Source organism: Mercenaria mercenaria, chromosome 1, assembly GCF_021730395.1.
Source record: "Mercenaria mercenaria strain notata chromosome 1, MADL_Memer_1, whole genome shotgun sequence".
NCBI lineage: Eukaryota > Metazoa > Mollusca > Bivalvia > Venerida > Veneridae > Mercenaria > Mercenaria mercenaria.
In genome coordinates, this window is record NC_069361.1 from 56,827,393 (window position 1) to 56,855,171 (window position 27,779).

The following is a 27,779-nucleotide window of genomic DNA, read 5'->3' on the forward strand; positions in this document are numbered from 1 at the left end:
CCTTGATCTGGTATATGTATGTAATAGAAGGGTCATTCAAACAGTACCTTGATCTGGTATATGTATGTAATAGAAGGGTCATTCAAACAGTACCTTGATCTGGTATATGTATGTAATAAAAGGTTCCTTGATCTGGTATATGTATGTAATAATAGGGTCATTCAAACAGTACCTTGATCTGGTATATGTATATAATAGAAGGGTCATTCAAACAGTACCTTGATCTGGTATATGTATGTAATAATAGGGTCATTCAAACAGTACCTTGATCTGGTATATGTATGTAATAGAAGGGTCATTCAAACAGTACCTTGATCTGGTATATGTATGTAATAGAAGGGTCATTCAAGCAGTTCCTTGATCTGGTATATGTATGTAATAATAGGGTCATTCAAACAGTTCCTTGATCTGGTATATGTATGTAATAGAAGGGTCATTCAAACAGTACCTTGATCTGGTATATGTATGTAATAGAAGGGTCATTCAAACAGTTCCTTGATCTGGTATATGTATGTAATAAAAGGGTCTTTCAAACAGTTCCTTGATCTGGTATATGTATGTAATAGAAGTCATTCAAACAGTACCTTGATCTGGTATATGTATGTAATAGAAGGGTCATTCAAACAGTTCCTTGATCTGGTATATGTATGTAATAAAAGGTTCCTTGATCTGGTATATGTATGTAATAATAGGGTCATTCAAACAGTACCTTGATCTGGTATATGTATATTATAGAAGGGTCATTCAAACAGTACCTTGATCTGGTATATGTATGTAATAATAGGGTCATTCAAACAGTACCTTGATCTTGTATATGTATGTAATAGAAGGGTCATTCAAACAGTTCCTTGATCTGGTATATGTATGTAATAGAAGGGTCATTCAAGCAGTTCCTTGATCTGGTATATGTATGTAATAATAGGGTCATTCAAACAGTACCTTGATCTGGTTTATGTATGTAATAATAGGGTCATTCAAACAGTTCCTTGATCTGGTATATGTGTGTAATAATAGGGTCATTCAAACAGTTCCTTGATCTGGTATATGTATGTAATAGAAGGGTCATTCAAACAGTACCTTGATCTGGTATATGTATGTAATAATAGGGTCATTCAAACAGTACCTTGATCAGTGCTATCCTGCATTCAGCTATCATGGATTTTGCAAGGCCAGATCACACTTGGTGCAAGTGCTTTGTGGGATCCAGGTCTGGCAAAATCTATATGAGCCAAATACAGCATTGCAAATCAAGGTATTGTTAATAATAACCCTATTGTATCATTAGGTTCTTTAAAAGATAAACAAAGTTAACATTTGTATTAATTTATTACAGAAATGATAGATAAAAGAATAAAATGAAATATTTTTTGCACAGGACTACTGCTTGTGCAAGGGCTGTTGCACTGGGGATATTATTTTTTATGTAACAAATCAGATAACTGGTATTTTGTCAGCACAGTTATGTTTTTATATATACATGTGTATATATTGAGTAGAAGAAGAATACCCTTATACCCTTTCAATACCTTTTTCAAATTTGCTAAAATGCATTTATCAAGTATTAATGGTTGAGAAAATGATTTAAACAGAATAATTTTGACAGGCTGTGTCAGTGTTGAGAATGACTTCAGATTGTCAGTGTTAGCTTCAAATGCAAATCTTGGCTACCATTGAAGGCTTAAAAAATGTACAATAACTTCAGGTGAAATATTTTGCTGATAGTTCAGATATCTAAGCTGTTGTGGCAACACAACATACCCTCTTGAGATATAGATGTCATTTACGTTACCACATGATTGTGTAATACATTTTTTTAAAGTTTGTTTATATTGTTTTTTGTTAAACCTATATTAGCTATTTAAATTGTCACGCGACATGACTTTTTTTACTACCATAATTGTACATTTGGCTGTTAGTGAAACAATACGATCAACAAGTAGAGATAATATCACGTCCGTTTATACTTACTGTATAAGTGGTTATTTTCTGTGACATGGAAATATTTCCTATTTAAGCATATAGAAATTATTTTAAAAAAAATGAAAATCAAGCACCAGTTTAATTTAAATGCCAAATATTTTGAAATCAGATGATCAACTGTTTATACATACATGTACAACTATGATACCATTTGATAATGGTGAACCAATAACATTTGAATGCAAACTTTTCATAATATGTGAAATGTCATATGTATGACTGTGCAGTGTTGTTTTGATACCAAAATATTCTCTTTACAGTAATTATCTGGAATAACTTTTATATATGAGCTTACCCCAAGTGTAACTACAGTATATAGTAATAAAATAATACGGTCTCAGGCAAGTACCCTAGTACGTACTTGGAGGGGTCTAGATCATTTTCAGAGGCAGGGTGAGTATTTTCTACTAGTTACCCTGACATTGAAAAATCTGACTGACTGGAAGAAAAATGAATCAGTATTTGGTATTATGGTAGTTCGGATTAGCAGTCAAGTTACTGTTTCATCCTCCTTTACTGCAACAAGTATCTCATACAGTGAAAACAATATTTTTGGCTGTAAAATATTTATATTATTAAAGATATTTTTATAATTTCAAAAAGTTAAGACTTTAGCCCCAAGAAACCTAGAATGATCTATAACTCATATCTGGATCTTGCAAAATAAAGCAGAAAATCTTGAAGAAATGAGTTATATATTTGATGGAACAAACAGTAGAATTAAACATTTAAAATGTATAATTGAATAAATTGATAGTTTGTACTTTACTTAAACTGAGGTCTCCTACATTTTCAGCATGTATTTGCTATCAAACCATTTGACCATTCCCCTCAGTGTATGGTCAGTGTGCCAAAACCCGGTGCAATTCATGAGGATCGTATACTGTTTGGAGATGATCAGGGATATTTGAATATACTCACAGTTGCTGCTAAAGATCTCACAATGAAAAACTCAAAAGGTGGCGAGAAAAAACCTGCCAAAGATCAGAATATTCTACATGTTATAGAACCCAACAGACTGACAGTGTATGTAACTTTAATGTCAAAATTTATTCATACCCTTTGAATTGTTAGTATGTAAGAATGAGTATTCACAGATTTACTTGAGCCTCTTTTTGATGACTTGAGCCTCTTTCTGATGACTTGAGCCTCTTTTTGATGAAAGTTATAGGTATATTTTAATTAACCCCAAGACTGCTGGTTGCACCAAATCTTTGCTGATATTGTGCAAGAAGGTATATGAGATGTAAAAGTTATTGCCTATGCTGTGGTCTTATTACCATGGTCTTATTACCACCTTCAGATTGAGTGCTCAGCTCCTGAACCACAGTAGCTCTGCTTTTCTTTTCATTTGATATGATAATTCAGATTTCTTGAGACTTTTTTTATGAATGTTTCGTTAAATTTATACAAAATGTAATTATTTTCAACAGGAGTTTTAACTTTCCACAGTTTAATGGATTCCTTTTTACAACATAAATTTTGAGTTCCAGGAATTTCACTAGATTTTAGATAAACTGCATTATGTGAAAGCTTATATATTCCAGTGCTGAGAAAAAAGTTCAAACTTTATAATGTGTCTATCAATTCATCTAGAAAGTTTATGAAAATAACTCTACAAAAACATAAACCATAAACCTCTTAAAACTGAAGCTTTTCTTTGGTCCAGAGACTGTTCCGTTCAGAGGGGTTCCACTTTACTTCACAAGTTTAATTCTCCTTATTTTAAGCTTAAACCATTTTTACACAATGTCTTGTTATTCTATGATTTAAATATTTTGAATAAAAGCAAAATAAAGGATCAAATATTGTTTGTACAATCATATACAACAAGGTTTTGAGGATATTTGACACAGATATGACCTGTATTGAGTGGTCTCAAGTATGTATAACTCTACTTTAGGTAGTTAAATTTGTTCGAATTCATGCAGTTCAATAGTTAAAAAAGCTGTAAGTCTATTTGAAACTGTTTCGCGTCCATTTCCTGAAAAATAAGGTAATGCTTTATATGAGGTGTGGTGTTCTAGCCTGTGACCTCTAGGTTAAACAACCAATGCCTTATCTTTCTGACCACCATATTTCATAAGATTGAGTTTGACTATTATAGAGTTATTAGAGTTTGTATTATAGAGTGTATCAAGTGTTTTGATATTTTCAGGCCTATGGTTAGGAGAAAGGTTCATGATGACTGGGTCACTAGGGTAAGTAATATATGTTTGCCAAGCAAGAGGAGGTAGGAGGTGTTTAAATTTTTACAGAATAAACAATTGAACTACATCAGTGAATGTCCTCTTTTGATATTATTATTTATATACAGAGCTATGGTATAGCAGTTTTTATGATTCATGGAAAACTTAAAGTTATTAGAGCTATCTAAGGCTAACTTATTATGCATAAAGAAACAGGTTAGTCTTTTGAATGTCACTGACAAATGAAAAGATGGCACTCCAGTATATTTATTCAGTTTACAATCTCCAGAACAATTAGATCAGTTTACAGAGGATGTTATGAAATGTGCAGATCTGATGTGACATGCCCATGTGCCTGAAAAAAAAATGTATTTGTTAGGCTGCAACCTGTTGTAAACAGACACTCATTACAACAACAAAACATTGACCTGTTATATGCAGCCACTTATACTTTTTTGTTGCCATTTGATACAGGTGTCAATATTTTTCCTTAAAGAGTGTCCTTAACTAAAGAATACTTTATAAGAGAATTGAAATGTATGAAATGAATTTTGATGTTTTCAGGTGAAATATTTTCCAGAGTTACATTGTTTTGCATCATGTTCTCCAAGCAGTAAACAGTCTTTTGTTCTGGAGGAACTTGACAGGATTTATGATAACCTGTAAGTTAATTACCACCTTACATGTCAGGGGGAGAATTAATCATGATTAGAATTTAGATGTTTAGCTGGTATATTAAATATGTGAGAGATGGTTTTTTAAAATTTAAGTCTCTCTCTGCAGCTTTTTCTTTTTGCACTTTAAGTTCTTGACTCGATCGCCTTGGTTTACTAAGTTTTTCATGAGAAATGGCCAGGAATATAAACGTTTTAAGGTAGTCAATGGTACTTTATTCTTTTTATGTAAAGAAGGACATATGAAATGTAATATATGTCTGACATGTTGAACTTCATATGAAAATGGCTTTGGTATTTCTTAACCTTTAGCCTGCTGGCGGCAAATATTTCAGCCTTTGCGACCAGTGCAGACCAAGATCAGACTGCACGGATCATGGTCTGCACTGTTCGCTATTCAGTTAGTAAATTTTCAGTGAACACCCCTTCGAATAATAAATGGTATTGCCCAAACTGAATGATGGAACAGTCCATTTTACAAATTTAGCAGGCTAAGGGTTAAACATGTTAAAAGCATAGTACACATTAAATTGTATCTTTGAGAAGGTTTGAAACTTGAATATAAATTTGATTTGTCTTGAAAACTGAAGTTCTTTAAAGACCTTCTTAAAATTACCTAGCTCAATAGTCCATGCTTTTGACTGTAAGGTAGAAGAATTTGACATCAAAGGCAGAGGTTTGGTTAAATCATGTGATGTTATTAGTGACTGGGACTTAAGATCTTCAGTTAACTTTTGGATGACTGCTGCAGATATAAGTCTGGAGCTCCAGGATTAGCTTATACATGAATTATTATTTATCACATGTTTGACGTCGTGGGAGTGAAATAAAGCCATTACATAGAAATGATAATACACTAGTGTAATAAAGCTTTGAAGTCGACGTCGTTTATAGTATAGGAGACGTTGGTCAAATTGACTTGTTTATAATAGTAAAGAAAGTAGAATTTTTGATGTTTAGGCAGGAAAAGCTAACATGTGAAAAATAGAATATTACATTTGTGACTTTCCACTTTGAATTATTAAACTGGTTGAATAAAATTGATAAAATGCTCGGCAGAGCCTCGCATTTCATTATTTTATTCAGCTCGTGTAATAAATTCTATATGAAAAGACACTTATGTAATATCCTATATGTCGACGCCCCAGAATTAGAAGGGCGTAAGTGTTAGTTACGCCCTTTTATGAATCATACATTTTTTGAAACTACACACCAAGGGGCATAATTCTGTAAAAAAAAAAATTTCGTCACAAACTGCTGTGTTGACCAAATTCACCAATAATAAAAGGGCGTAAGTGAAAGGTTTGCAGAATCATAGTAATAGAAGGGCGTATCTGCACTTAATTGTTGTACCAGAAAAGTCCACTTATGCCCTTAGAATTAGAAGGGCGTATCTGTCATAGACAGTTTTTTTCGTTTTGCCGAAAAGTATGATTTTCCACTTACGCCCTTCTAATTCTGGGGTGTCGATGTATATTTCAAACTCTGCTTTACATTATCATTATTAATTATAAATCATTATTCATACTTTAATTCACATATTTAGAATTTCGAAATCATACAAGCATTTTTGTCAGTGAAACATCGGTTGACAGTCAGACTGGTAAGAGATCATAATGGTGTCAGAGTTTGCTGCATGTAATACTGTCCATTTCTACATGGATGATTGTAGTTCAGCGTAATTCTGACCATCATACTCCTATGAACATGTTGTACTGAAATAATTATTGTGTTCTTGTGGTTTATTGTCTGATATATCATGTTTCATCATTCTGATACTTAGATATATATGACACTCTGGCTAGTGCTGTCTGAGTTAATTTTCTACAGATCAGAACTCTTAAACCATGGTATATCAGGTGATAAACCACACGAAACCATTGATTATTTAATCACACCAAATCATATACATGTATTCTGTAAGTGGCTCCATAATGGCAGTTGAAAAAATTTGTATTCTCCTTATGCAATTTTGGCTTTCTCTGGTTTTTATGGCCATGTTCACGATAAAGCAACAGCTCTACCCAAAGAATGTCAAATTGCCTAAAGAGAATTCATAATCACAGAGAAATTGCAATGTGTCATTACCGGTCTGCTAATTTAAAATCATAATCAACATTTTGCATACATGTACTTCATACAAGTCATGTACTTAATTCAATGTGAATAGTTTTTCATGATATATTACCTTTCACAGTGAAGGTAGTCATGTCCCACACAGGTTAGTTAATATGAAGTTTTCAATGAAAACTGGATATATTTATAGGTATTTTCTTCCTACATTTTACATTACCTTTAAAAGACTATTGCTTGATTCTTAAATTCTAAGACAGAGATTTATTTTAGAAGTTATTCCTTTTTAGCAAGATGACAATAAATCATTTATGATGAAAATACCTGTAAATTATCCTGGATGCATTTTCTCCCCAAGCTGACAGTGACATCACCAAACTAATCAACACTGCATTTTTTTTGCATGTTCACATTTTTTTCATCTTTGTAAGGCGTAAAAAAAATTGTTTGTTTCTGGTATCCCGACCTACCCTAAATTTTTGGCCCGACCCTATAATTTTTTTTTCAACTTTTTAACAAAAAGTTGCAAAACTGCACTTTTTATGCTTTAGTCATGGTCATTGATGTTAGAAATCAACTTACTGATGCTCTAAAGGCATAACCCCCTATTTCTATTCATTTTTTGACACGAAAATAATTTCCGAAAAGCCATTTGATTAAAAGAAATTCCAAAAAAAAAAAAATACGGATCTTCCTACCCTAATTTTTTTTAGCATGTTACTGGAAACAAATATTTTTTTTTTTACGCCTTATACAGATAAACTTTTTGTTTGACAAAACTTCATGTGTTTAAAATTACATTTTGCAAATCCTTACATTCAGGTAGAGCATTCAAAATGACAGTCAGCCATTTAGGTTCCATTAAGTCTTATTAGAGCATAAGCACTTTCTAGCTTTTTCAGAATGGCGTGTGCTTGTATTACCTTCATGTAATGGCTGCAGAATGCCGTAAAGAAAATCACAAGAATACCTGTTTACACAGAAATGTTTACACCTCTCATATTCCAATCTGATTATGTAATATAGTGTGTATGAAGATGGCTTTTTGCTTATTCAAGTAAACAGATTTTTTACAGATTGAAATTGACAGCAAATATTCCTAAAGAATACTTTTAATTTACACTTATTGCAAGTTTTTAATCTAGCACCATTTTTTCCATACATTTATAATGTTATTATATAACAAGTTTTTAATTCTTGCACTAGAACCATAATGCATTTTTTAACATGCATGTATTAGAAGTTGGATGTTTTAATACTTGTTTTAAGTAACTCAAATAGAAATAGATTGATTAAAGTCTGAGCATTTCACTGTTTAATCCCATTTGTAAAATATTCACATTTATGATATGTTAACAAGATAGTTCCATCTAGTTTTAAAGTTTTAACATTTATAATATGTTAGTAAGACTGTTTCATCCAGTTTATAAAATTTTCACATTTATGATAAGTTAACAAGACCGTTTGTAAAATGTTCACGTTTATGGTGTCTTAATAGCTACAGTTCTTAAAATGTGTACATTGATTTGATACGTTATGATGTGTTATTAAAGAAGTTAATATTTCATACATTAAAACAGTATTCTCTATATGTTTTAACAAATGCAGCATTGGCTTTTACAACATAATTTGCTGTTTCTGGAGGGTCAAGTAAAGCAGTATTTGCTGGTATTACTGTGATGGTCTTGAACAGATTACAGTCAAACTTCATTCATTTGAACTCCGTAATTCAAACACCCACCTTTTCTCGAACTCGTCAGGTCTCGGCAAAAATCCTATTTTGTCCGATGGCTTGAACTCGAACAAAGTTTGTTAGTCCCGCTGAGTGGGAGGGAACGAAATTTGACTGTATAGGGATTTGAACCAGTCCAACAGGGATCTTTATAAAATATTCTCTCATATACTACAGGGAGATGCGTGGTGTAGCTATACATAAAGGTGTAAATGCATTCGACTACTGTGCCAAAGCTAACATCATAGCCACAGGAGGAGTAGACAAAGTGATACGTGTGTGGCATCCTCATATATTCTCAAGACCTACAGGTAACTTCAGTTTTCTGTTGAAATGAATAAGTTTTTTCTTCCTGCTTTTTACACTGTCTTAACATGTTTCTTACTGCTTTGAAGTCACCTTAAAAGGTTTTATGGGTGAAATTTACAATTTCGTCTTCATACTTACTTGATGACAAGTTAGATACTGTATGTAAAATTTCTGAGGTCATTTTTACCAGCATTTTAGTTACTAAAATAATTCTTTTCAGAAATGTTTTACCTGTTTGAAGTTATCCTTAGTTTATATACTCAAAGGATAACACACTTTTACATTAAAGTTATAAATTGAATTTAATGAAAAGAAGTTTACATATTGAAGTGATTAAATGAAAAGAAGTTTGAAAATTTGTGATATCTGTGGACACATCTTTGGGTTTTATTCAACAGTCAGCACAAACACTTTTACATCATTAATAAGTTAAACTACATTATTCTTTACCTAAATCTATTCATTTTTTCTTGCATGTTTAACATACTAATACTTAAATATTGCTTTGCAGAAAAGAGATGCATTTTTAAAGGTTCCAACATTATAGTTATATAAATTAGTACAGTGTACAGTACTTGTATATTGTTAAGATGTAACTTAAATTTAGCTGTATGATTTAAGGCAAAACAAAAACTAAATGTTAGGTTATCATACAAACTAACTGCAATATTTGGATGAAGACTGCCTTGCAGAACCTCACTGGGATTGGGGGCCCTGTATTCATGACAGTTAATAACTTTTAGTCAGAATTTCAAAGAAAGGATAACCTAGCATTTTGTTTTTGTTTTTGATGTAGGGATTTCTGTTGCAACAGTTGTTGTTGTTTTCAGTTTTTGAATTGTAAATATAGAAGTTAGTTGAACAGTATAGAAATATAGTCAGTATAAAACAATATTATTGATTTAATCTGTTTATAAAACATGAGCTATAGACATACAATTTATCAAGGACATGATATAAGTTAGCCACCATGGTCATAATCAATCTTCTTTAAAAAAAACACAGTGTTGATGATTTTTATCTGTATTTATACAATAATATTTTCCGTTGTATACAGTGGAACATTAGTTATCAAACCCTTTAAAAGTTAAAAAATTTCTATAATCTGGTATAAGTTTTAGCTTTCCAAGTGGTTTCCATTGCGTAAAGTTTACACTGTATTTAGAAATAGTTCAGTTTGAAGTATAATTATCTATATTTTGAAAGGAAAATGTTACAAAAACTTTTCATATAGGCTGTTATACACATTATTCAGAAGCCACAAACATTATTAGTCTCCTACCGGTGGAACACTAAAGGGGACTATAGGAATGCCCTTTGTCCATCCGTCCGTAAATCAGGATCCTGCAGTTACTCAAGAAGTATTCAAGCTAGGTTCGTAGGTCGTAAAACTTGGTATGTTTATAGAGGGCAATATGTAGAAAATAATTTTTTATTACAACACAGAAATGTTTCCCATAATTTGACTATTTGTTGCGCACATGACCCATGGTTGTCGGTCAAATGTCAAGGACACTATTGAAGGTCATGTAAAAATCTGTTTCAGCTCCGTAACTTTTATGTGCATTGATGGATTATCTTAATATTGCACACAAATGTTCCCCATGATCAGACAGTGTGTCTTGTACATGATCTATGCTTGTAATTCAATGTCACTATTGAAATTTAAGTAAAAATATATAGCTTTTGTTTCTCCGCTCCTAAAAGTTTCATTGTGATATTTATTCTATTTGTGCTGTAGCCATTTATACCTGCACATGTAAATGACAGATTATCAGTATGTTGCACAGTAATATAATAAGTGGTAATATTTGTGGAAACAATAGCATTGTTAGTTATAGAATAGAATAGAGGGAAACAAGATGTGAGAGATCAGGCAGTACACCTAAATGCTATTTGTTAGCCATACTGTTGTATTTTTGTACATGATAATTGATTCTTTTATCCCTTATTGGTAAATGTAAATGATACTGTATTATGTTACTTTTATCTTTTTGTGCAAAAGGTCTTGTCAGTACAAGCCTTATTTTATTATCTCATTGGGACATTAGCTGCAGATATTCTACCAGTAATTGAAACATGATTCTTTATTCCCGGCTGTTGATCAGCTAATTGAGGATTAATTTGTGTAATAACAATGTAAATGATACTGTGTTATTCTGTTTTGAAAAATTACTTTTTATCAGTATGAGAATAGAATCTATATACATTCAAACCTGTATTAAACAGTCAATGAAGGGAGCAACACAAACTGGCTGCTCAAGGCAGGGTGCTGCTTAAGACTAGTCAAAATTAGAACAAAAAGTTAATGTAATGTATAAAGTGGTGAGCACAGGTGACCACTAAGACAGGTTCAACTGTACAAATAATAAAAACCAAATGTTATTGCTTTTTGAGAGAAATGCTTTTGCTGAACAGTTAAAGACCAATTGATTAATGATTCATTGAATGGTAAGCTCAAAAGGTGGAGGAGAATAAGTTGACATTTGAAGCCTTTGTAATGCATTTCTTTTCCAGACAGTATGTCTAGGATCACTCAACCTCTACCTCAGACTGATGTGGGGAAGTTGTTAGTTAATTAAGTAGAGGAGACCACTGAAGATACCTGAAAACATGTTAGGTGAACTGACTACCATTATTTATCTGGAAAACTTTGAAAACACAAAACAAGGAAACAATAAGATTAAAGCAATAATTGTTTTTCTTTTGTTTTAGGGAAGTTGTTGGGCCATTTGTTCACCATAGTTGATATTTGCTGCAATGAACGAGATCAACACATCATCAGTTTGTCCACAGCACGAGTTTTCCGTGTCTGGGATATCCACACTCTCACTAGCCTTCAGGTAAGATGGTGCAAGTCACAGATATGTAGGTTTTAAAAAATGCTCTTTTTCTTCCACAACAAGAATTCTGTCCCAAGTTAAGGAGAATTTTTTCTAACCCTCTAAGTTAGGTGAGCGATGTTTTCATTTACTTGAGGAGAACAAATTAAGACTGGTGCTGTACCCAGCAATACCTGGTGTGTAAACTGGCAGAAGTGCTGTACCCAGCAATACCTGGTGTGTAAACTGACAGAAGTGCTGTACCCAGCAATACCTGGTGTGTAAACTGGCAGAAGTGCTGTACCCAGCAATACCTGGTGTGTAAACTGACAGAAGTGCTGTACCCAGCAATACCTGGTGTGTAAACTGGCAGAAGTACTGTACCCAGCAATACCTGGTGTGTAAACTGGCAGAAGTACTGTACCCAGCAATACCTGGTGTGTAAACTGACAGAAGTACTGTACCCAGCAATACCTGGTGTGTAAACTGGCAGAAGTACTGTACCAGAATAGCATGGAACCTGTATCAAACATGCATTTGTATGATGACAGGCATACACAGCCTGTTTGATCAATGTTTTGAATCTGAAATTGAGACTTAGAATTTAAAATGCTAAATTTTCTTTTTACTCTGTCATTGTTATGTGGACATATTGTGATGAAACTTGAAGTTTGTTGGCAACTACAAGCATGTGGGAAATATTTCATTCTACAAATAGGCTAAACACAGAGATATGGCATATTGAAAGATTGCCATTGTGAAGTCCATTTAGTTTATGATTCAGACTTTAAACCTTGATGACTGTAAACACAGAAAGCTGGTGAAAATATTGCAAGTTCTTGTTCTAATGCCCACTGATGTTACAGAAAAGTTCATGATTTGGGCTGTAACAGGAAAACTTTGGAAAAGTTCAAGAACATTGAGTTACCAAACATGTGCAATTGGTCAAATACTTTGAAACTTTTAGACTTGTATTTTGATTACATTTCTTTGATTCTGAAACAGAAAAGAAATGTGCTGAAAGCAAACGAAATGCACTGATGGTTTTTTTCTTTCAAAATCTATACTATTAATCATAATTGTATTGATAACTATTTATGTACTTTATTAAAAAATCATTCTAATACCAAATGATCCTATAAAGGCACTAATTGTACACGTTTCCATCATAAATATGGCTTTGATATGTTTCAGGTATTCACAGACAATGAAGAGAGACCTGGGGAAAAGAGAATCTACTCTATGTTGTTTGATAACAAACATGAGAGGCTTCTCACAGGGTCCAGTGTAATTGATTCCTGGCCACTCACCAGGGCTGTACAGGACACCATGCAGGTCCCTCATACACATGACCGGCCCCTCAGCCAGGTAGGTTTAAGATTATAAGAGTTGCTTTCTATTAGAATTTATATAATTAAACAAAAACTTATGTGTATATATCCAAAAGAAATGTTCACCCTAGGAGGTATTAAAAGTATAAAAAGCCTTTACTGAAAGAAATTTTTGTTTACATAAATGTTTAGGAGAACTATGGCAAAATGTGTAGCATGCCTGGTAAGCTCTGTAGGCATAATGCATGGCACAAGACTGAATCCAAGGGTTGTGAGTTTTAACTGTATGATGACAAGTCTTTAGACAAAAGAAAGTTATCAGATTTTTGCAGAGAATAGTCAGTATTGGTACAGAATCCAGGAACACTGGTTATGTCTACATGTGACACTATGTACAGAATCCAGGAATACTGGTTATGTCTACAGATGACACTATGTACAGAATCAGTGCTCAAGGTTTTGGAAATGGAGAGTGGTAAATTGGTGTACAGCATTACAGATCCTAGTTCTTACTTTAGATTTCTTGTTACAGCTTGTGTATAACAAAGATCTGGGTCAAGTGGTTACAGTATGTACAGAATCAGTGCTCAAGGTTTGGGAAATGGAGAGTGGTAAACTGGTGTACACAATTACAGATGCTCACAAAAACAGTATAGAAATTACTGCACTAACTCTAGATTCCTCAGGCTACAGACTTGCCAGTGGTGCTTTTGATGGTAATTTTTTTTTTATTCACACGTTGAAAAAGGAAGAAGTATGTTGTTTTGCTCAGTCTTGTCCATTGATAGACCATTCAGTTTATGATTTTTTTCTGTTGAATTTTTTATCCTGTGGCCAGCAAACTATATAGTGTGATTACCCTTGATCCGCTCAGTACTCATAATTCAAGACCACAATGACCTCAACACTGAAATTGCTTTCTGATCAGTAATTCAAGAACATTTGGGCATGTGACTGCCAAACATTATTGACCTGTTGTCAGTAGACTACCGCTACTGTGACCCAAGTTGTTTTCCCCAAGTACAAAATTTAAATTTGATAAATTTTTAAATCCTTATTACATTTTAAGAAGTTATTGAAAGAAGATAATTATTGCATTTTTGTTTATGAATTTTTAGGTTCAATAAAGATCTGGGATTTTGGTTCAGGCCAGTGTATAAAAGAGAGGCAAGGAAGGGCCTCAGAGGAAGACCTCAGTATAACAGGGCTCATGTATTCTAAACTGGAGGATGACAGGGTGCTTATAGCCTCTGGATGGAATAATAAACTGAAAATACTCCTGGTAAGTGTATAAAGGAGAGGCAAGGAAGGGCCTCGGAGAAAGATCTCAGTATAACAGGGTCCATGTACTCTAAACTGGAGGATGACAGGGTGCTTATAGCCTCTGGATGGAATAATAAACTGAAAATACTCCTGGTAAGTGTATAAAGGAGAGGCAGGAATAGGTCTGATAAGAGGATTTCATTATAACACGACTCATGTACTCAATACTTGAGGATGACAGAGGGCCGCTGGATGTCATAATAAATTGAAAATACTCCCAGTAGCTTATCAGGGAAGCAATAATTTTGATGGTTATGGTAGTATGTTTTTTAAATTTTTTGAAGAAAAAAAATGTTTGTGGATCACAGATAAAAGTACAAAAATGAAGTTTGCAAAGGAGGTTTTGTTTCCATATTAATTTTATGAAGAGATGATAGTGTTACATTGTTATTAGATGTTAACTGTTGGAATCACAGGTTAAGGAAATAATGTTGTCTTAAACAATTTTGTGGCAGTGGTGCAGCTCATAAGCTTGAGACCTTGCGATCAACTTTGACTAGAATGAAATTTATTTCTAGTTTGTTCACCTCTTTTCAGGTAACTGCCAAGTAGGTCTACTGCAAAAAGAAACTTTAGAAATTAGTAGTGGAACATTAGTGACAAAAGCTTTCTCCGAGTTCAGCATAAAATAAGCTTAGACTAAAGTGGAAAACAAATTTTTCTAATCTACATGTATTTCCATATTTCAGAAATTTCTTGAAAATTTCACAGGTTTCCAGCACTTGAAAGAAAGGCAAATTCAATTTTAAGCTAATTTTCATTTTTTATTTCTGTATTTTTCTTCAGAATGGTTCCCATAAATAAACCTTTGATTAAACTTGAGATGAAATATTGCCTTTGCAATTTCCACTCCATTGATTATAAATGACAAGTGTAATAAACATGATTGCTTCTCTCATTTCAGGATACCAATGAAAACTACGACTTGCCAGTAATTAGAGAATTTAACGATATTTATTACTACACTCAAGATGTTACCATGACTGCACCCTCACAGTCATATGACCCCTTTAAACAAGACCCCTTGCCAGATATAGGTCACGAGAGCACGTCCTCACGGCACAGCTCAATAAAAGGGAACGAAGAGGAAAATGGTAGTAATACTAGTCGACCACAAACAATACGTGGTCTGTCAAATCATCAGATGTCAAACTTGTTCAAAAAGGTACAAAGAGCCTCTTTATTTGCTGTTTTATTTTGAAGTTTTAGCCTTTGGGCTTATATAAAAAAAAGTTATATCTCAAGCACGTCAACTCTTAAAAGCTGAATGTTATACATTCAATCCTGTTGGAGAAAAGGGGGCCTCCGTGGCCGAGTGGTTAAGGTCGCTGACTTCAAATCGCTTGCTCCTCATTGATGTGGGTTTGAGCCTCATTTATGGGGTTGAATTCTTCATGTGAGGAAGCCATCCAGCTGGCTTACGGAAGGTCGGTGGTTCTACCCAGTTGCCCACTCATGATGAAATAATGCACGGAGGGGCACCTGGGGTCTTCCTCCACCATCAAAGATGGAAAGTCACCATATGACCTATAATTGTGTCGGTGCGATGTTAAACCTGACAAAATAAGATAAATAAATGTTGGAGAAAAGTGAGTACAATTTATAGATTTTTTTCTAACTTCTTGCAGTAGAAGGTAATACTGTATTGCTTTTTAATTGATAAGATGTTTATTTTGTAACTGTCTAAAGAAGATATGCACAGCCTTTGAACAAATTCTTATTAGTGTTTGATATGTTCTATACGTATAATAATGTCTCATAATTTTTCAGGAGTATATGTTAATGTCCAATGAGATTTCATGCATGCAGACATTTGGACCTAACATACTGCTTACTGGCTGTACTAATGGCAATATAATACAGTGGGATATAGAAAAATCAAGTGTTGATAAAATGTATGTATTAGTCCTCGTTAACTAGATTTTGACAAGAAGAATTCTACTAGATAAGGGAATTAGATCTTTTTGAAGATACTAATTAGGTGTAAATAATTTTTTAAGCAAACTTTTGTAAATGTTTTATGTATAAGTACTGATTATCAGGTTATTTTATAGTCTTCTTTATTTAGCTGATTGTAAAGGAAGCTTGAAGCTTATTTCAATCACTTGATCTGCTTCTTGGAAGAAAAACTACTGTTTGATCCATCTGTTAAATCCATAACAGGGTTTTTATGCATTCCTGCTTTATTTTGCAAGATCCAGATATAAACTATATTCATCAAGATTTTTTTATCCCCCGCCGATGAAATCGGGAGGGGGGTATTGAAATGGCGTTGTCCGTCCGTCACGTCCGTGCGTGCGTGTGTCCGTCCGCAGCCATTTCTCAGTAACTAGCAGGTAGAATTTCATGAAACTTGAAATAAACATGAACCAACATACTGCGATGATGCCCGTCAAGGTTTTTATTTGGATTGGTCGATTTCCCTTAGAGTTATTGCCCTTGATTTAATGAAAAATGCCCAAAAATGTCCGTCCGCAGCCATTTCTCAGTAACTAGCAGGTGGAATTCCATGAAACTTGAAATAAATATGAACCAACATACTGCAGTGATGTCCATCAAGTTTTTCTTTTGGATTGGTCAATTTCCCTTAGAGTTATTGCCCTTTATTTACTGAAAAATCCATGTCTGCAGCCATTTCTCAGTAACAAGCTGGTAGAATTTCATGAAACTTGAAATAAATATGAATCAACATACTTTGATGATGTATGTCATTTTTTTTTTCAATTGGTCAATTTTCCTAAGAGTTATTGCCCTTTAATTATTTGAAAATCTACAGATTACCCACACCTGGTCACCACCTTATCAATTTCCCTTAGAGTTATTGCCCTTTATTTACTGAAAAATCCACGTCTGCAGCCATTTCTCAGTAACAAGCTGGTAGAATTTCATGAAACTTGAAATAAATATGAATCAACATACTTTGATGATGTATGTCATTTTTTTTTTCAATTGGTCAATTTTCCTAAGAGTTATTGCCCTTTAATTATTTGAAAATCTACAGAGTACCCACACCTGGTCACCACCTTGCTTTCGTCACACCCCCCCCCCCCCCCCACCCCCCCCCCCCCCCCCCCCGCCCCCAAAAACAATTTTTCCTTTTTACTATTATTTTTTTCAGACTTTCATGAATATTTATCAACATACAAAGTTGTACTGTTCCCCCACCTCACTCCTCCCCCCAGTCATCCCCCTCCCCCCCCCCCCCCCCCCACATTTTTATTTTTTTTTAATTTTTAATTTTCCATCCATATTTCAATATTTATAATCAACATCGATGATCAGTGACAATAATCGATGTTTTGTACCCTCACCCAGTCACCCCCGCTGCCCCTCCTCCCCCAACCAAAAAATAGCATTCATTTTCTGTTAAATTGATTTTGACAAATGAAATTATTTGCTTCTTTTGCTTCTTAGTAACATCCTTAACTTTTTGCCGGATATATTTTTTTGCCATTCCTGACCACAAACCCTTTCAGCGGGGGATACCAATTCATCGAATTTGCTTGTTGAAAATTGAAGAAGTACCTGTCACCACCCTCAGAGTTCTTTGAAATGATGTAAAAATGGTTCAGATGGAAGTACTTCTGCCTTTATATATTTTTATTGGCATGCTTGTTGGGAACCAGTAGCGGGACAAATTTTCATATTTCTGCTCCATTATTTCCTAAAAAAATATTTGACATAAATGAAGCCTACACTGCACGAACTTCAGCTACTTCTGCATCCAATGTTGTAATCAGCATCGGGTTGTGTCATAAAATATGGGTTACACGGGGCCTCAAATGGGTCACTAAAAGAAGCTATTTTCCCTGTGAGGTAAACCAGTAGCCGTACAAACATTTTGACTATGTTTTGCTGTTATTTTGTTATCAAAATAAGTAATTAAACTATTTTTACACATTTCTTTATCATTAATGTCACAGAAAATGCACATGAAAGATAACCCAACTTTCAATAGCAGGGAGTCTTTCTATAAAAAACTCTAATTTAGTCTACATGAATTCTTGTTAATGATAGAATAAAACAAGTGCAAAAATCGACAGCCCTGCATTTTATGTAACTATTACCTTGAAATTAAAAGTAGCACATGTTATCAGCAGACAATCAATATGTAGTTTAATTATTTCTTCCCTACTTTATACCTCGAGTGTAAACTACTGCGCATGCACAATGCTAACTTCTTGCCCCGTGAAGACAGAAAGTTGTTTTGTAAACACAGGTGAGGTATCATCATAAAACCTAACATTATATGGCCTTGTAATATAGTGGTTTGTTGTAGACATGAAGAACAAACATCCAAATAATCCAGATGAAACATTACGTGAATAACGCAGTAATAAAGCGGTAACATTACACGTGTCCGGAAACTGGTCCTGTCTGGATACTGGTTCCAAACCAGTAACAGACTTCTCATAACTTACGTTAACTGCACTTGATGACTGCATCCTAGATTTCTGACTGACAGCAATCAAAATAAGCTCTCTTGGATTCAGACTTGCAACCTCTGTAACAGGAGCCCAAAACTCTATCCCTACACCACTGTTCTTACGTATACCTCTTTTTCAGATTCAATCTTCCAGAAGGGGATCAGCCTGTAAATAATTCTCGTCAACAGAGTAGAGGTACAACTAAATCCCATGAGAAAAGGATACATGGTATCAAAATATTGGTGCATAAAACCAGAAGATTGGATCCAGCATTTATCAAGTGAGTGCTACTCCTCTCTGAAGACTGACTTAGATATAATGTGTTGCCCTATAATTAGATGTTACAGACTTGCAAAGAATACAATCCCTTTGCCTATCCTTATTATTATCTCTTTTTCTTCAACAGTCTTTAAATGCACCTAGCATTCTCTATACCTAAATGAATATTACTCATTCAACTATTCATATCAAATATTAAATTTTGCAGTTTTGTTTGATGCATTATAACCCAAAATTTCCTTGGGCAGTCCCCGAAAAATACTAGTATATCTAATGTCAGTGTGTAATGTGTAAATAATCGCAGTCAGTTTGACCATTGCAACCTGGGGATTTGAAATACTATTCTTGTATATGGTTTCACTGAAGGTAATGCATTTCAAACATATATTGTTTAAATGTAAAAGTAAGCATACATTCTGTAATGTTAAGGTCAGTTGTATGTATGTCAAAAATATATTTGGTGAGCTAACTTCTGGACATGCCAGGTCAACAGTTGATGCTTTAGTCTAAATTCAAGATTCATACATCTTCCATGCCAGGCCTTATTTATGTCCCTTTTTAGCTCACCTGTCACAAAGTGACAAGGTGAGCTTTTGTGATCGCGCGGTGTCCGTCGTCCGTCCGTGCGTCCGTAAACTTTTGCTTGTGACCACTCTAGAGGTCACATTTTTCATGGGATCTTTATGAAAGTTGGTCAGAATGTTCATCTTGATGATATCTAGGTCAAGTTCGAAACTGGGTCACGTGCCATCAAAAACTAGGTCAGTAGGTCTAAAAATAGAAAAACCTTGTGACCTCTCTAGAGGCCATATATTTCACAAGATCTTCATGAAAATTGGTCAGAATGTTTACCTTGATGATATCTAGGTCAAGTTCGAAACTGGGTCACGTGGGGTCAAAAACTAGGTCAGTAGGTCTAGAAATAGAAAAACCTTGTGACCTCTCTAGAGGCCATATTTTTCATGAGATCTTCATGAGTATTGGTCAGAATGTTTATCTTGATGATATCTAGGTCAAGTTCGAAACTGGGTCACGTAGGGTCAAAAACTAGGTCATTAGGTCTAAAAATAGAAAAACCTTGTGACCTCTCTAGAGGCCATATTTCTCAATGCATCTTCATGAAAATTGGTCAGAATGTTCATCTTGATGATATCTAGGTCAGGTTCGAAACTGGGTCACGTGGGGTTAAAAACTAGGTCATTAGGTCTAAAAATAGAAAAACCTTGTGACCTCTCTAGAGGCCATATTTTTCATGAGATCTTCATGAATATTGGTCAGAATGTTTATCTTGATGATATCTAGGTCAAGTTCGAAACTGGGTCACGTAGGGTCAAAAACTAGGTCATTAGGTCTAAAAATAGAAAAACCTTGTGACCTCTCTAGAGGCCATATTTCTCAATGCATCTTCATGAAAATTGGTCAGAATGTTTACCTTGAATATATCTAGGTCAAGTTCGAAACTGGGTCACGTGGGGTTAAAAACTAGGTCAGTAGATCTAAAAATAGAAAAACCTTGTGACCTCTCTAGAGGCCATATTTTTCATGAGATCTTCATGAATATTGGTCAGAATGTTCATCTTGATGATATCTAGGTCAGATTCGAAACTGGGTCACGTGGGGTCAAAAACTAGGTCAGTAGGTCTAAAAATAGAAAAAACCTTGTGACCTCTCTAGAGGCCATATTTCTCAATGGATCTTCATGAAAATTGGTGAGAATGTTCAGCTTGATGATATCTAGGTCAGGTTCGTAACTGGGTCATGTGCGGTCAAAAACTAGGTCAGTAGGTCGAAAAATAGAAAAACTTGTGACCTCTCTAGAGGCCTTTATTTTTCACGAGATCTTCATGAAAATTGGTGAGAATGTTCACCTTGATGATATCTAGGTCAAGTTTAAAAGTGGGTCACGTGCCTTCAAAAACTAGGTCATTAGGTCAAATAATAGAAAAACCTTGTGACCTCTCTAGAGGCCATATTTTTCAATGGTTCTTCATGAAAATTGGTCAGAATTTTTTATCTTGATGATATCTAGGTCACGTGCTCAAAAACTAGGTCACTATGTCAAATAATAGAAATAACGATGTCATACTCAGTTGAACACTGGGTCATGTGGAGATAGGTGAGCGATTCAGGACCATCATGGTCCTCTTGTTTTTTTTTAAGATGCTGAAAAATTCAAATGTAAGTTATTATTTAATATTTTACTATTTTGTTTCAGGAAAGAGGCCTCTTTTCATGAGAGTGTTAAGGCAGAAGATGAACCAGATAAAGGTGCAACTACAGAAAGAAGTCAGGCTGGTACCCCAGACTCTAAAGAAGAGGTAAAGTTACTAAAAGCAGTGTTCTAACAGTGTATTACCTCTGAGGCATGGTAAAATAGCACATAAACAGGTTGGGTACTCTAGATTCTAAAGAAATAAACTATGTCTTTAACAAAGATGTGCTTCTCACTGAATCTATGAATGAAGCATGGTAAACTAGAGGCTGGTACCTCAGATTCTAAAGAAAAGGGTAGAGTAAACTAGTGCTTTAACAGTTTAGTACCTCAGTTGTTATGGAATAGGCATGGTAAACTTACAGATAAAGATTTGCTCAAACCCCAGATTCTAAGATTGAGGTATAATAAAGTTGTGTTTGAAGTGAAAATACCTCAGACTTTATTGATGAGGCATTGTAACCCAGCAGATTAAGACTGGCTGAAACCCCAGATTCCAAACAAGATTCCAGCTCTTCAGAGTGAAGTAATTCCAAACGTTCTAATGTGAGATAGGATAATATGCAAGATTCTTAGGAAGAAGTTAATTATGCAATTATTTTAAGGTATTTTTCAACAGAGAACTATTGCATAATGAAATTAAGTATTTCCTAGCATTCTATGGAAGAGGTGTAGTAAGTTGGAAGTGTGCTGTTTGAGAGAATTTGATATTCCATTAGCATTCATAAAATATTTCCATTAGCATTCATACCATATGTGAATAGAATAGAAAACACATCACAAGAGGAACTTTGTCTTGTAGATCATCAATCTTTTGTATATTTTACAGGGAAGAGAAAAACATGAAAAAGATGGTGCAGAAAAAGAGGAAAAAGGGGATGGAGAGAAAGATAAAGATGAAGAAAATGAAGGTATTTTATTTCTTTTTTTACCTTTCTTTCAATCTCTTCTTGACCAATTCGACAAGATGCATTGTCCGTAATATATGTTGCAATTTCATGTTCATATAAAGTCAGTTCATTAAGTGAGTTGCTTATTTTCACTTTTATTTGGGAGTGTTTAGTGAATGTACATAACATTATAGTCAAGTTCTTTTATCTTAAGTTGACAGTATTAAAATTTACTTTTAGAGAAAAATATGGTTTGAAAATATGTACAGCTTTACAAATCAGTATAAAAATACTGGAATTTTAAGAATTATAATCTGAATGGTAGGAGTAATTTTACAATTTCTTACACAGAAAAGTCAGACTCTGATGAAGAGGAGAAAAAGGATGATGAGAAAAGTGTACATGATGAAGATGAGGATCCTGAAGTGGTCAGGGAACGAGAAAATGCTGCCAAATATATAGTAGATACTTATGATCCTGTCATTGTTACTGTACACCAGGATGCTTACATTCGATTCTGGAATACTGAGGTGAGTTTTCTGTTTATGTTATCAGAGAACCAGAAAGTACTGCCAGCTTTGCTTTTATTTGATTCTGTCAGTGTTACTGTGCAGCTGGATGAATATATTATATTTTGGAACACTTTGGTGAATTTGTCTGTACATGTGAAGTTCACAGCACATTCTTGAACACTCCAGTGAGTTTATCAGCAGATGCCATTAGAGAATGAATGGGGTGCATGCTGCCAAATACTTAGTAGAAATTTGTGTGTTCTTCAACATTTAGGGTGGGGCCTCCATGGTCAAGTGGTTAAGGTCGCTAACTTCAAATCACTTGCCCCACATCGATGTGGGTTCAAGGCTCACTCTGGGCGTTAAATTCTTCATGTGAGGAAGCCATCGATCTGGCTTAAGGAAGGTTGGTGGTTCTACCCAGGTGCCTGCTCGTGATGAAATAATGCACGGAGGGGCACCTGGGGTCTTCCTCCACCATCAAAGCTGGAAAGTCACCATATGACATATAATTGTGTCCGTGCGACGTTAAACCCAACAAAATAAAATAAATAAATCAACATTACATAGGGGACATTTCTATGAATGTGATTGGAGAATAAGGAAACTGTGAAAATTTGCTATTCTAGTAAACAAGAATGCTTATAATGCTGCAGGAATGCTATTTTTTTGTTAAGATTTTTAACGTGATTATGAAATTGTTAAGTAAAAATTACTATGTAAATGTAAATTTACCTGTGTATTTCAGGGTCATGTGTTACGTGAGATCACTGCAGTTACACGGAGACAGGGAACAGCAGTGACTGCCATATGCCATGATGCAGACTGTAATATCATGGTGACGGGTGATCATAGTAAGTTTCTTAATTTGTTGTAGAGTGTTTAAAGTCTGTTTTTATTTAGTGTCAAGTTCTTTCATTTTTCTCACTGTTTTAAGTAAAAAATATGGATTTGTGTAAGTGACTGTTTCACTCATAGCATTTTGACTGAAATGAGAAGAACAGTTTTAAGGCATAGAATCTTGGGTGCAGACCCAGCTCAGCATGATTTTATTTTACATTAAATTTTGCACTTTATAAAAATAAAGCTTACCAGATTTTTACGTACGTATATTGCCTTTTTTTCAGAGGGCTATTTGACATTATGGGATATTGGGAAGTTTTTAAGAAACCCTGAGTCAGAGGAACAAGAGCTTGTTAAACAGGTTATATGTTGGAGAGCCCATCTTACAAAAGTTGTCTCTCTTCATTTTATTGATTCTGTGAAGGCAATTCTCTCTGCTTCAACTGACGGCTCAGCTAGGTAAATTGTCATTTGCAAAAGTTGTCTCCCCTTTTATGCATTGATTCCATGAAAGCAATTCTCTGCTTCCAGCTGACTGCTCAGCTAGATAATTTATCTTTTACAATAGTTGTCTCCTTTCATTTTGAGATCCATTTATTTCAAATGATGACTAAGCTAGGTAAATTATTTATTCAGTTTATTTGGAGTCAACACCTTTTAAAGAGATGGTTTTATGTACTTTGCTGCCAATGGCAGTAAGATGTCATTTAATAAATGAGTATATTTTTTTCTGAGTTCATGGGAATTGAGTAACAAAATTTGATCAACCATTCCATAAACTGTGCTAGTGATTCATGGTTTATCGATTTTACCAGTTTTATCAGATTTTTTTAATAGTTTGTTTTTCTCTCTTAAGTGCTATTAAAGAAAGGTAACCACTATTTAACTTTTTAAATCTCATTTTTAGCAGTTGTCCCTCTTATGCTGAATAACATATTTTATTCATGGACAAGTTTTACCTGTATGGCAGATTGGGTAACTTTGGCGTAGTGTTTATTTGGTGATTTCATGGTTACCAGCCTGGTTGGCAGTGTTAATACTTCATGAATGTGTTTTAGGACAGGATGCCGATTAATATTTATGAATATTTTGAATTCTAGAGTGGCATTTTTTTTAATATTTAATTTTGTGAAAATAAATCCATCCCACATATTACTGTATCTACGGTATTATACTTCCATAAGAATTTTTCCCATGTATAGGTTGTACTTTCATGCATACGGGTAATAGAAATTTTCATTATTTGACTTGTTTTTACTTTCTGATATTTTTGCTACACTACTAGTGTGTTTCAGTATATTTGAAAGTAGGTGTTAAATTGCCATATTTGTTCACAGAGTTTGGTGGGGCAGGAAAGGACGTTTTGTTGGATTCTTTGGCCAGCATAGAATTTTTAACTTTCCAACATCCGAGGAGAAGGCAGGTACCCCAACTCTACCATATGATATCACAGAGGTAATTCTTTCAACTAGCATCAGTCATATTGGATCTAAATCCATATCTGTATTTATTTAATCTATTTTACCTTAAGAAAAAAAATTGATTTGAATTGCTTTATTATCAAGATAAATTATTCAAATAGTTCTAGCTTGTCTGCTTAGCTCAATAGTTCAAGCACACAACTTCCGAGGTGAAGTCATATGATCTATTCCCAGATGAGGTATTTTAGCTTTTTTTAGTAACAAAGCGTTTGAATAGTTGATAGTTGCTGTCCTCAAATAGCTCTTCTACTGAATCGAATTCATGAGCACAGGTGGGATGTGCATGTATGTGCATCAAGTCTGACCTATCATTGTTTATGTATTTTGTTTACATAATGTTTTATTATGCCATTTAGGGTCCTCTAGCCCCAGTGAAAACCAAGAGTGCCATACAGAAGATAAGACCAGTACAGAAATACGAGTACCCTCTCATCTTTGATGAAGACAGGTTAGTTGTGTTTACCATGTCTTTTTAACTCACCTGTCACAAAGTGACAAGGTGAGCTTTTGTGATCGCGTAGCGTCCGTCGTCCGTGCGTGCGTGCGTAAACTTTTGCTTCTGACCACTCTAGAGGTCACATTTTTCATGGATCTTCATGAAAGTTGGTCAGAATGTTCACCTTGATGATATCTAGGTCAAGTTTGAAACTGGGTCACGTGCGGTCAAAAACTAAGTCAGTAGGTCTAAAAATAGAAAAACCTTGTGACCTCTCTAGAGGCCATATTTTTCAATGGATCCTCATGAAAATTGGTCAGAATGTTCATCTTGATGATATCTAGGTCAAGTTGGAAACTGGGTCAACTGCGATCAAAAGCTAGGTCAGTAGGTCAAATAATAGAAAATCCTTGTGACCTCTCTAGAGGTCATATTTTTTACATGGGATCTGCATGAAAATTGGTCAGAATGTTGATCTTGATGATATCTAGGTCAAGTTTGAAACTGGGTGACGTCCGGTCCAAAACTAGGTAAGTAGGTCAAATAATAGAAAAACCTTGTGACCTTTGTAGAGGCCGTATTTTCATGGGATCTGCATGAAAATTGGTCAGAATGTTCATCTTGATAATATCTACAAATTTAGGTCAAGATTGAAACTGGGTCACATGCGGTCAAAAACTAGGTCAGTAGGTCAAATAATAGAAAAAACTTGCGACCACTCTAGAGGCCATATTTTTCAAGGGATCTTTATGAAAGTTGGTCTGAATTTTCATCTTGATGATATCTAGGTCAAGTTTGAAACTGGGTCAACTGCGGTCAAAAACTAGGTCACTAGGTCTAAACATAGAAAAACCTTGTGACCTCTATAGAGGCCATATTTTTCAATGGATCTTCATGAAAATTGGTGAGGATATTCACCTTGATGATATCTAGGTCAAGTACAAAACTGGGTCACATGCCTTCAAAAACTAGTTCATTATGTCAAATAATAGAAAAACCTTGTGACCTCTCTAGAGGCCATATTTTTGAATGGATCTTCATGAAAATTGGTCAGAATTTTTATCTTGATGATATCTAGGTCAAGTTCAGAACTAGGTCACATGAGCTCTAAAACTAGGTCACTATGTCAAATAATAGAAAAAACGACGTCATACTCAGTTCATGTGGGGACAGGTGAGCGATTTAGGACCATCATGGTCCTCTTGTCTTTGTATGAGTTCAGTAATCCATGCATCAATTTGAATACAATTTTTCTGTTCTAATTTACTGTAAAACCCATGCTTAAAGTTTTTGTACTATTTAAATATTACATGGATGCATTACTTTCTCAAATGCTCTCAAAGTTTGCTAAGCCCCCCTTTTCTGAGCTATGTAAAATTGTGTTTCTTGCTAAGATAATGAAATTACTGAAATACTGGACTGACATATATGAAGTAAAGTTTGCACAGTTTTATGCATACTTTTGGAAAAGCTATTATAATTTACTGGAAGAAAGAAGTTCAAAAGACATTTTTATTAGAATCACCCAGTTCAAACCCTGCTGCTCCCATCTCTCTTGTAAGGCACAAGTTCTGTAGTTTCCTGAAAGCTCTAAAATCACTAAATTTTAAGAAAAACTTCATGCTTCACAAGTTAGTACTGCCATGTAGCAGAATTTTAAAAGCAAATTCGTTCATGTAACAGACATGTTTTAAGGTGTGTAGGAGTTGATTTATTGTCATTTTATTAGATACAAGTAAATATAATGGATTTCCTTTGTAATTTTAGGTGGCAACCGTTTAAGAGATCTGCCTATCTTAAACAAGGTCAAGAAAGGAAGAAACAATTAGACCCACAAGATAAAAAATTCTTTGAAGCCTTAATCAAACCTAAGGTAAGAAAATGCCTGGTACCAGTCTCAGAATGCAGCTCTGCTATTGGTCAGTTTCAGATTTATGCGTTTAAGCCAGGCAGATGCTAGAATTTGAGACTGGTCTCCAAACTAAGTTTTGTAACCTTTTTGACCCAGATTTTAGTTAGCTTGCTGATGACATTGATGGTAGTCCACTATACATTGATGGTAGTCCACTATTTTCTTTAAATTTTGCTTGTTGTGTTTATTAATGAGATAATGAAACTCTATTTTGCCAAATGTAAGAGACAAGAAATTCTGCTTAGAACAAAAATTGTCTACTTTCTTTCACGGAGTTTTATCCAATTTACACCCCATTTTCATCAAATTTTTCATGACAAAGGTGTAACATGAAATTATATTTCTGACATTGCA

General features: G+C 34.4%; 1 protein-coding gene across 10 annotated transcripts in view; it reads left to right on the top strand.

Annotated features, from left to right (window-relative positions):
- Nucleotides 1-27,779, top strand: part of LOC123566354 (WD repeat-containing protein 64-like) — a 55,445-nt gene that overhangs the window by 13,313 nt on the left and 14,353 nt on the right. For 8 of the 10 annotated variants that reach the window (XM_053548652.1, XM_053548666.1, XM_053548668.1 and 5 more), the window contains 20 exons: nt 2,777-3,006; nt 4,139-4,181; nt 4,734-4,831; nt 7,041-7,064; nt 8,826-8,959; nt 11,673-11,800; nt 12,974-13,147; nt 13,643-13,826; nt 14,229-14,392; nt 15,338-15,598; nt 16,204-16,328; nt 19,000-19,140; nt 21,355-21,457; nt 22,181-22,262; nt 22,593-22,771; nt 23,502-23,607; nt 23,881-24,055; nt 24,934-25,051; nt 25,434-25,525; nt 27,281-27,386. In XM_053548652.1, the coding sequence (XP_053404627.1) occupies nt 2,777-3,006; nt 4,139-4,181; nt 4,734-4,831; nt 7,041-7,064; nt 8,826-8,959; nt 11,673-11,800; nt 12,974-13,147; nt 13,643-13,826; nt 14,229-14,392; nt 15,338-15,598; nt 16,204-16,328; nt 19,000-19,140; nt 21,355-21,457; nt 22,181-22,262; nt 22,593-22,771; nt 23,502-23,607; nt 23,881-24,055; nt 24,934-25,051; nt 25,434-25,525; nt 27,281-27,386 (2,667 nt within the window). The remainder of the gene's footprint in view (nt 1-2,776; nt 3,007-4,138; nt 4,182-4,733; nt 4,832-7,040; nt 7,065-8,825; nt 8,960-11,672; nt 11,801-12,973; nt 13,148-13,642; nt 13,827-14,228; nt 14,393-15,337; nt 15,599-16,203; nt 16,329-18,999; nt 19,141-21,354; nt 21,458-22,180; nt 22,263-22,592; nt 22,772-23,501; nt 23,608-23,880; nt 24,056-24,933; nt 25,052-25,433; nt 25,526-27,280; nt 27,387-27,779) is intronic. The other 2 variants (XM_053548659.1, XM_053548661.1) reach the window with 1 other exon arrangement.